The sequence below is a fragment of the Triticum dicoccoides genome, chromosome 5A (assembly GCF_002162155.2).
Source record: "Triticum dicoccoides isolate Atlit2015 ecotype Zavitan chromosome 5A, WEW_v2.0, whole genome shotgun sequence".
Classification (NCBI taxonomy): domain Eukaryota; kingdom Viridiplantae; phylum Streptophyta; class Magnoliopsida; order Poales; family Poaceae; genus Triticum; species Triticum dicoccoides.
Genome location: NC_041388.1, coordinates 30755225 through 30765811, shown reverse-complemented (window position 1 = coordinate 30765811; position 10587 = coordinate 30755225). Strand labels below are relative to the sequence as shown.

Here is a 10587-nt window from a genome sequence, read left to right as displayed (position 1 = left end):
ATAAGTCTTTTTGGAGATCCTAATATAGACCACATACGGAGAAAAATGAGTGAATCTATATTCTAAACTACGTCTATATACATCTGATGTAGTCCATATTGAAGTCTCTAGAAAGACTTATATTTAGGAACGGAGGGGGTAGGTACTAATATGGTTGATTGCTATTCATGAGTCACATCAATGGCGTACATCAAAAAGGAAAGAAGCAGGTCCCCTTGATTGCAATGTTGAATGCAAAACTGATAGCTCCAACAATTTATTGTCCTTAGCACTACAAGAGAGCTACAACTACGAAAATGTCTATTGCTCTCAGCACTACAAGATAACTAGTTTCCTTTCTTCATTACAAAGGGTACTCAATAGAAGCAATGTTGCGGATATCGCTTATCGGGAACTTATCGATCGACCCATGATAAGGGGTAAATCGGCCAGTTTATCAGCATATCGGCCGATTTATCGCCATATCGGTTGATTTGTCGGTCGATTTATCTTATCATTCTAACAGCGGTAAGCGATAATCGGCCGATTTATCGGCATATTGGAAGATATCTTGAACAGTGAATAGAAGTAACTGATGACAAACACAACTTAGTTTAAGATATATACAAGTATAAATTTGATATTACTCAGGATGCATCAGTTATCCACTCACAATTAGGTGCAGTGTCAAAACCACTCTTATATTATGGGACGGAGGCAGTAAAGAGACAAAATGTCATCAGGGATTACATAACACATACAAACTTCGGTTTAATAAATAATACTCCCTTCGTTCGGAAATACTTGTCGGAGAAACGAAGAAAAATATATGTATCTAGAACTAAAATACGTCTAGAAACATTCATTTCTCCAACAAGTTTTGACAAGAAGGAAGGGGAAGGAAGGAGAGGAAAGCATACCTCGTCGGGAGGAGGCTAGAGTGTCTGCTGCTGCTAGTTCCCACTCTTCCGTTCTTTCTCTGTTTTTACTTTTTTATTTCCTTTATTTTTCTTTGTTTATTTTTCGTTTTCACTAGCCTTTTCCTTTTCTTTATTATTTCTTCATTTTTTTTCTCTTTCCATTTGTTTTCTTTTGTTTACTCTCCATTTTTCATTGTTTTCTATACACATTTCGATATATCAAATAAAGTTTTCTAATACACATTAAATTTTTCAAGTACAAGATTAACATTGATTGAATACATGGTCTACATTTTCCAATACAAATTTAACATGTTTCAAATGCTTGATTAACATTTTGCAAATACCGGATTAACATTTTTGACATTTCACCAATACACATTTAATATTTTTGAAATACCAGATTAACATTTTTTAATACATGGTTAATACTTTTTGAACACACATTTTACATTTTTTATAATCCTTTATTAACATTTTTGAAATACAAGTTTAACATTTTTTAAACACATGGTCAACATTTTTTGTATAGATTAAAAAAATCAATAATTGATTAACAATTTTTGTATGGATTAAAAAAATCAATGCTTGATTAACATTTTGCAAATCCTAGATTAACTTTTTTTGAATACATGGTGAATATGTTTTCTATATACATTGTTTTTCCAAATGCTTGATTATCATTTTTTAAATACAAGTTCAACAATATTTATAATGCATAGTCAACATTTTTTCTTTACACAGTTAAACATTTTTCAAATGCTTTGTTGACATTTGCTAAATTCAAGTTTAACATTTTTCTTTGAATACAAGGACAACATTTTTCTATAGACATTTGACCTTTTTTAAATGCTTTATTAATATTTTTCAAATGCTTGGAATAACAGTTTTTAAATACATAATCAAGTTTTTTCACGCGCATTATATATATTTAGTATACATGAGAAACCCTTTCTCTATGTACATTTAACATTTTCCAAATTCTTGGTTAACTCTTTTTTTTGAAATGTTTGATGTAAAATGATTTTTGTAATATATCTATTTATAATATTTAACAAGTATAAGCGAAAGGTAAAAAAATTGAAAGAAAAAACAAAAACAAAAAACGTGAAAAAAAAACAAGGCAATGGCCTTCCGCACACTGGGTATGCCCATGCGCTCGCTAACTCAAGGTCGTCTCGCTTCAGACATCGTTACTAATGGGCCGGTTCAAGTAGCATCTTGTAAGTTATTTTCTTTTTCTTCTCTGTTTTTAATAGACCACATTTTTATTTCGTTAATATTTTTGTAAACATTCGAAACACATTTTTTTAGGATCCGAAACACATTTTTTGATGCTTAAATTTGATACAAAACTATGAAAAAATGAATTTGAATTGAACAAAAAATATTCTAGATTCACCGAGGAAAAGAGCCTATAAAACAACAATCTATTATCATTTCTTAATTATAGATTGAGATCTTTTCCCACAAGGATGCCTGAAACTCCAGTTTTTCTAGGCAAAGGTAGGGGGTACCTTGTCTGTCGGTCGAAGATGGCAACAAACAAGTGGAAGCAATTGATGCTTTGGTAATTCTACTCCTTCCTTTTACGTCTATCGCTTAGAGCACAAACCGTTGTGCTCCTCACTGCTCAAGAGACTTCTTATTTTGCTTTTGCTAGATCAATAAAGATATTACGAGTCCTCCGTCAAGATTCCCTTGCGCGGATTCTCCATTTATACGAGAAGTGCCGATTGAAAATCAATTCTGCTTGGCTCTTGCTTTGTGGCTTTTCAAGTCCCCCATCAAATCCCAGGGCTCAACCTTGGACATTTCATAGTTTATTTTAAAAAAATTGTAAGGAATTTGGAAAAAAATGTGGATAGCATTAAAAAACATTTTGTGATTTGAACAATGGCCACACATTTTACGTGAAATTGTAGAAAAATGTTTATACAATGTAAATAATAGCAACATAATTCAAAAGAATAATTGAAAAATGTTCTCACATTTCAAAAATATTTCCATAACATTTTTTTGTAATTTAGTAAAATGTCTGCATAGTTTTAAATAAGTTTTATACCATCCAGAAAAATGTATCGATGTGTAATTTGAATTTTTTTAACACACATTGAGAAAAATCTTCAAAAACACGAATTAAAAATATTCTTAATAACATAGTTGGAAAATGTTTAAAATGTATATAAATAATGCTCAAGGACATTGCATTCAAAATTAGACATCAAAACATATATCTGAAAGATGTTATTTATGTATTTAAAATGTTAAACATGTAGAAAAATTATTCATGATGTATACGAAAAATGTAAATGTGTATGAAAAAGTAGACATGTGTTTTAAAGTAAAAGAAAAAAACAGCAAAAAACAATGAATACTTGTGAAAATAGAAGAAAAAAACAAAGGAAACCAAGCGAAAAAAGGAAGAATGCTGGAGAAAAAATCCGAAGAAAACATGAAGAAAAACGTGAAAAGTGGGAAACCGTGAAAAATTGATAAAGAAAATCATAGATAAAGAAAATCACGTGGCAACTATGGTACCGGGCCGGCCCAGTAGTGGCACCACTGAGGCGAGACCGAGTTAAGGGCAAGTTCTTTTGGATGGCTTAAAAAATAAGCCACCTGTTCAGCTTAACAAATAAGCTCCTCCCAAAATTTATTGAGACTTCTATATTAGTTAGCCTATAACTAGTCAAGAAACATCAATAAATAAGAAAGATGGCGCATGAAAAAAAGATTATTTTTAAAATTGCCAAAAGAACTAGCCCTAAGTCTCGCAGAGGCGCTAGGCTGCTATCAGAGAACAATATTGGGCCAGCCCGCCTGACTGGACCAGTTTCATCTGAAATAAGAGGCCATGGATGCACGAGAAGCTCCCACCTCCCACGAAATCACTTTTTTCAAAGATAATTTTCACCTCCTCAGGTTGCGACAAGGGGTGCACTGCATGCACGCCACTTGTCATCACTAGTGAGTTTTCTATTTTTTTCATACATCTGTTTATCCAAAATGTTTTATCTATTAAACCGTGCATCCGAATCTGGAACCATTTCTTCTGGATTCCTCGCATCGAAATCTTCAAAACTAAATCCCATGTTGATAGATTTTAACAAACTTTTTTACAAAAAAAATGGATGGAAAAACCAAACCGAGAGCACATTTTTTCCCTTTACGAAAGAGGCACGCCCGTGCCTCTCGCGGAAGTAAAACCGCGCCTCTCGCAGAACGAAAAAAAAGAAATATGTTTTTTTGTTTTTAAAAGGCACGGGCCGTGCCTCTTGCGAAAGCAAAAAATAACAAAAAAACACGTTTTTTTAGAGGTACGGTGGTGCCTCTCGCGAAAGCAAAAAAACACGTTTTTTCTTTATCCGACAGGCACAACCGTGCCTCTGAAGAAAGCAAAACTGTACCTCCCATGGAAGCAAAATTTGTACCTCTCATGAAAGAAAAAAACTTATTTTTTTTTCATTTCCGAGAGGCATGGTTGTACCTCTCGCCAAAGTAAAAATCGTGCCTCACGCAAAAGCAAAAAAAAAGCATAGGAAGGCTGGTGAAAAACAAAAATGTCAAGCAAAACCAGGAAAAAACGTTTAAAAATTCAAAAACGCGTGCGAGAAAATATAAAAACCAAAATTTGGAGGAAGCGCACAGAGCACGACATGTGGCAATTGCCGAGAACGCATCTCAGCTCATCCCCAAGTGATTGTTGCGAGGCTGGCGAAGGAGCACTCGTTGCTGGCGAAGGAGCGCTCGTCAACGAGTGTTCCTAGCTGACGCTCTCGTGCATCAAAACGAGCAGCCTCCGTTGAAGGATTAGCGCAAAACGGGCCGGCCCATTCCCACGAACGAACCTAAAAGAGAAATGCTACGATAAAATACATCGTTTGTTGGACTTGAACCCGCGACCCATCGCGACATAGCAGCTTTGTTCGCCACTGCACCAGCGACTGATTAAATTACAGCGCTCAAAGATAGGTATTATGTACAGAGGTAGATTCGTCTTTTAATCATTCCTTCAAGAAATGAATAATGTTTTCTCAAAAAAAAATTAAAACGTGATTTTTACAAAAAATGTGAATAATTATTGACCACGAATGAAAATCCAAACATTTGTTGAATTTTTATAAGTTTCGAATATTCGTTGAATTTTTTGTGAATGTACGCCGAACACTTTTTAACTACACAAAATTTGGAATTCGAACCATTTTCTTGAAAACAAAGTATAAAAGTTAGACGAAAAGGGTTAAAATGAAAGTAAAGAGACAGAAAAAGGAAACAAAAGGTAAAAAAAGAAACAGAAAAAAAGGGAAAAACTAGCAAAATAAAAAAAAACCTGGTTCAGAGAACCTACTAGAAGGTTCCCAAAACCAGGTGTCGCTCGAAGTGGGCCGGCCCGTGCGCCTCGTTCGCTCGCTTCGCTTCGCTTCAGCGAAGCAGCGACGAACGGACGCACACGGGCGTCATATAGGATCTGCCCTCGTCAACTAGTTGGACATCTCCCACCCTTGCATACACCAAGTCCATAGACCGCGTGTCCTGAATCGCGCCGGACAGGTGGCCCCTCCGGTATTCCCGGGCCGATAAACCCCCGCCTACGCCGCCGCGACCAGCGTCGTCGCCTCGTGCCCTCCGCCTCACCCACCTCGCCTGAATCGGCGCCACACCGTGTACGTTCGCCGCGTCCGCACCACCACGAGCGCGAGACCGATGGCCGTCGCCCCGTCGCCGCAAGCCACGGCGGCCGCCGCCGCCCTCTCCAGGCACAGATCCGCCGCCGTCCCACCAGGTACGCACGCGCCGAGTCCCCTCGACCTCAATCTCTCCTCTGCTCGCGCGCGCTCTACGATTATGCGAAGCCACTGAGGAAGTTGACCTTGCGCAGTGCCGAGGAGCGTGCGGGTGGCCACCGCGGCGAGGAGGCCGGGCTGGACGCGGGCGAGGGCCGGGCTGGTGGCCCGCGCCGTTGTTGCAGTTACTTTCCTCTGTGATTTTAACTCCCATTGCTTGCTGTGATGCGTCGCGCGTACTGATTGATTGGTCTGCTTTTGTGCCTTTGCAGGCCAAGGGTGAGCTTGCGAGCTCCGATACGGGCGGGTGAGTTGTGTGCCATCATCTAGTCGTTTTTGTTCACAGTAGCAAGGGTGTGATTGGTCTTGGGAAAGAGAAAAACGTATGAACTGGTTCTAATTGGACAAACAGTTCAGCTTAATTTAGATGTTCCCTACACCAGATATCGATTACTCCCTTCATATGAATAGGTTGCTTGATTTGTGTAGTTGTAATAGGTGCCTGCGCCTTGTTTAATTGACAGAAGATTTGTGGCTTTATATAGATGTGAATGCGATGACTGCTATATAGGGAGGGTGGCCTGTTCCTTGCAAACTTCTGTCCTTTCCAGTGTGTGTAGTTGAATTTATATCATGTTTTATGACTCAGCTTATCTGACCCTAAGGAATCCATGTTCCAATTACACTTGATTTTGACTCATCAAACTGTTTGAAGTTTTTATATATTCAATGTTTTGAAAATTCAAAACACTGTTTGTGACCACTTAGACCTTACTTGGTTTTGCAACATGTGGTTACCTTGTCTTCATACTAGCCGTATGTGAAGAATCAAAGCTAATATAATAAAAATTGTACAAACTTAGGCACAAGAGCTAATGTTAGTAAGTAATACGCGTGAATATGCAAATATGAAGTTATCTGCTTAAAAATTTGCTGTCATCCATTTGTGAGTTGAGAACAAGGTTTAACTTGCTTGGGTTTAAAATTGAAGATGGATGTAGAAATTTGTTGCAAACAACTTCTCTGAAGCCGTCAGTTCTGGCTTGTAACTAGCAAAAAGGAGGCAGATTATTATCCATTTAAATCCATACACATGCCCCATCAGTTGGTGGGGGAAAATTGGACGCTATATGTTGCAGATGCAAGTAATATAAACTCTGAATCCATCAAATTACCTGCTTTCGAATTGACTAAATAACTGTCTCACCTTCCTCGGGTAAACTACCCAGTCTTCCCACATTATCTGCAGTGAATCTACTATAGTTAGTGTAAGTTCCATTACAAGATGGTAAGTGTTATACTGCTTGAATAATTAAATGAATGAATGCTGCAGTTCTGTTAGCTATATGCAGATATGACATATACATGTTGAATTTAGCAGTGAAGGATGAGTTTGCACTTATTATACCATACCTATCATTCTGCCTGTCGGAAAATGCCTGACTGATTATCCTTTCGTTCTCTTTAGTCATGAGGTTTTGATGTTTGAGGCCCTTCGTGAAGCCATGATAGAGGAGATGACTTTGGATCCAACCGTGTGCATGATTGGTGAGGATGTCGGTGACTATGGAGGTTCATACAAGGTATCCAAAGGCTTGTCTGAGATGTTTGGAGACCTCCGCGTCCTTGATACCCCTATTGCTGAGAACTCTTTTACTGGTATGGGAATCGGAGCAGCAATGAAGGGGCTCAGGCCAGTTGTTGAAGGGATGAACATGGGTTTCCTTCTCCTTGCCTACAACCAAATCTCAAACAACTGCGGTATGCTTCCTTATACCTCGGGCGGCCAGTTCAAAATCCCAATTGTGATCCGAGGCCCTGGCGGTGTTGGTCGTCAGCTTGGTGCGGAGCACTCGCAGCGCCTTGAGTCCTACTTCCAGTCTATCCCGGGCATTCAAATGGTCGCTTGCTCTACCCCTTACAATGCGAAGGGCCTTCTGAAGGCTGCCATAAGGAGCGATAACCCTGTGGTGCTGTTCGAGCATGTCCTTCTGTACAACCTGAAGGAGAAGATCCCCGACGAGGAATACATCTGCTCCCTGGAGGAGGCCGAGATGGTGCGTCCAGGCTCGCAGCTGACCATCCTGACATACTCCCGCATGAGGTACCACGTGATGCAGGTCGTCAAGACGTTGGTGAACAAGGGGTACGACCCGGAGGTGATCGACATCAGGTCGCTGAAGCCGTTCGACCTGCACACCATAGGGAACTCCATCAAGAAGACCCACCGCGTGCTGATCGTGGAGGAGTGCATGCGGACAGGCGGCATCGGCGCTAGCCTGAGGTCGGCCATCATCGACAACTTCTGGGACGAGCTGGATGCTCGCCCCGTGTGCCTGTCGTCGCAGGACGTGCCGACCCCGTACGCCGCGACCCTGGAGGACGCGACCGTTGTGCAGCCCGCGCAGATCGTGGCCGCGGTGGAGGAGATCTGCCAATAGTAACGCTGTCATGAGTAACATGTTTCGAGGATTCAGAAGCAGCGTGCGTGTCCAGTTTGCTTTGTCGTGTAATTAGTGTGTTTCGCCATCCCGTGGACGTTGTATCATACTGGGAAGACTGAAGTGTACCCTTAGCTGTTGTTTCTTGGTCCATCTGCCCATTCTATGTAAGCTGTGATGCTCCTGGGTTTTGATCATCCTTCTGCTTGGTCGGTGGAGGATGTGTGCTGCTGTTATTCATTTATTTACTACGTACCATCCTAGTAATATTTGTTTTACTGATTCCACTCTGGAATCACATACTTCCTCCGTCCCAAAATATAAGAACGTTTTTAACACTAGCATAGTGTCAAAAACGTTCTTATATTCTGGGACATAGTGTCAAAAACGTTCTTATATTCTGGGACAGAGGGAGTAGAAGCTAACAGTGTGTTGATGCCATTTGGCACTTACGGAGTATTTACCATGTACTGTATGTATGATGAGTCCTTGTTCTTGTGAAGCGATGGTGGCTGGCTCCGTTGGATGGATGAGCACTGCATAGCTCAGCGATGTTGACGCCACTTTTTTTTTAGAAAAGGAGGATGACCCCTGGCCTCTTCATCTGGGAGATGCATACAGCCACTTTATTGATTATTCTCGAGGACCTTACAAAGTATTATAACAATGTGTTTGAATTGAATCCACCATCTTGGCAACATATTCCGTTATTCCTATCCAAAATGATGAAGAGGTGCTAGCTGGGCCACTACCCAAACCACTCACCTAAGTCTAATATCAAAAGCCGGAAGCCGAAACTCATTCGGAAGCCCCAGCCGAGCCACATACCGGGTCTGGGGCACAATCCAGTCAGACGCACTTGTGTGTCGTGGCCGCCATCTTCCACAGGTCTTCAGATCATATTGAGGCTTCTACCTTGTCTGGCCACTCTGCCATCGACGTCACCATGATGTCAGACAGCAACCTCCTCCTGCGCGAGCCCATCTCCGCATGTCGGACGCCGAGTCTCCACAGCGCCATGCCATCGATCTCCACCGCCATCAAAGTGTGGGATGAAACACCGCTCCACCATCCCTCCAGCCAGCACTTGCTCCAAGACGATGCCCTCAGAAGGGAAAGCGATAGAACGCCATCATCATCCGATTCGGAAGACCCAAATCTGGGGTTTCCCCCTGAGCACCCCCAACCTGATGGCGCAGACTGCCAACGATGCCTCGACCATCGGCAGTAGCTCCACCAGACGAGCGTCGCCTACGTCGCCGCAGCCTCCAAGATGAAGCTGACCAGAATGCATGTGTCGACACCGAACCGCCGCCACTTCCACCGCCGCTTGAGCAGCCCCCGAGCAACGCCTTCAGAAAGGAGCACGCTACCGTGGTGTCATCGTCGCTTGGAACAGGGGGGTTCTGATGTTGACGCCACTTGCCATGCGTGTATGATGAGTTCCTAACAAGTGGTGGCTGGCAATGTTGGATGAGCGCTGCATAGTAGTAGATGCAGCCAGGATTCATACCCATCTCGTGCGTGTGCGCATCCTGGAGCAGCCAGTTAACCAGACACGCTCCAAACAGAGCTGAGTTGCTTGCTCACAACTAGTTAGTCCGTTGTTCTCTTGTGGTTTGGCCGCAGCTGCAGCTGCACCAGAAGCAGAGCAGAGCGAGAGAGTGAGCAGCTGTAGAGTAGGGGCGAGGAGCAGGCAAGGGTGGATTTGCAAATCTGGGAGAGGTGCAATGCCATCGTTTCCATTTTCCACCCCAGTGGCTCACTGGCCGGGCCGGACAAGATATCGTGGCACAGGGCGGGAAACGTACCCTCACTCACCGGCCTAGGCCTGTAAAGTAAAGCAGCAGCCAGGCCACGCAATGGTACGACGGGGGGCGCGGCGTCCTTGCAATTTCCCAGAGTAGGAGCTCCCCGTCGTGGGCTGCTTCGCCATATGTGGGCATGGCTCCAGGACGTTCGCCCACGGGTCCTTCACTGGTCACCTCAGGTCGACCGCTGTAGACGGACGGACGGACGAACGCACGCACGCGGCGACAAATCAAACAGCGTATGGTAGTACTGCAGTATCAGGCAGCCGAGGTCGTGGCGAGATTATTCACCGCACGACCGCCGAATAAACAACGCGACCGCCTCTGCCCTCCGCGCGTATCCACTAGGCCGGCCACTGGCAGGCAGGCTGGACAAAACAGCGTATAGTATGGCGTGTCGGAACTCGGAACAAGACCGTCGTTGCGTGATTATAATTAATTAGCCAGCGTACGCATGCGTGCAGGGTGTTTTGGTTTGGCGCCCGCCGTATGTTGTTGCGCGCAGTACGGTCGACGCTGCAGGGAATCTCTACTTCTGTAGCATATACAGTAGCACACACGCTGCTGTCACTGGGCGACTAGTCGGCTCTTGATGACAAATTAGTCGGCAGGCGGCACGGGGGGATCGAGCGCCGCGCCACGGCCCGGG

The 10587-nt window shown here is 43.0% G+C and overlaps 1 protein-coding gene across 1 annotated transcript; it reads left to right on the top strand.

The window, feature by feature from the left end:
• Positions 1-5503: 5503 nt before the first annotated feature.
• On the top strand, positions 5504-8371 carry LOC119298912 (pyruvate dehydrogenase E1 component subunit beta-3, chloroplastic-like). Its single transcript, XM_037576217.1, has 4 exons — positions 5504-5685; positions 5782-5870; positions 5959-5993; positions 7155-8371. The coding sequence occupies exons 1-4, from the start codon at positions 5607-5609 to the stop codon at positions 8125-8127; spliced, it is 1176 nt and encodes a 391-aa protein (XP_037432114.1). The 5' UTR covers positions 5504-5606; the 3' UTR covers positions 8128-8371.
• Positions 8372-10587: the final 2216 nt, after the last annotated feature.

Excerpts from the sequence above, each read along its gene's own strand:
- LOC119298912 (XM_037576217.1), top strand. The coding sequence starts at position 5,607 with ATGGCCGTCGCCCCGTCGCCGCAAGCCACGGCGGCCGCCGCCGCCCTC. Across the intron at positions 5,871-5,958 it reads TGGCCCGCGCCGTTGTTGCA|GCCAAGGGTGAGCTTGCGAG; the intron begins GTTACTTTCCTC and ends GTGCCTTTGCAG. Across the intron at positions 5,994-7,154 it reads GCGAGCTCCGATACGGGCGG|TCATGAGGTTTTGATGTTTG; the intron begins GTGAGTTGTGTG and ends CGTTCTCTTTAG.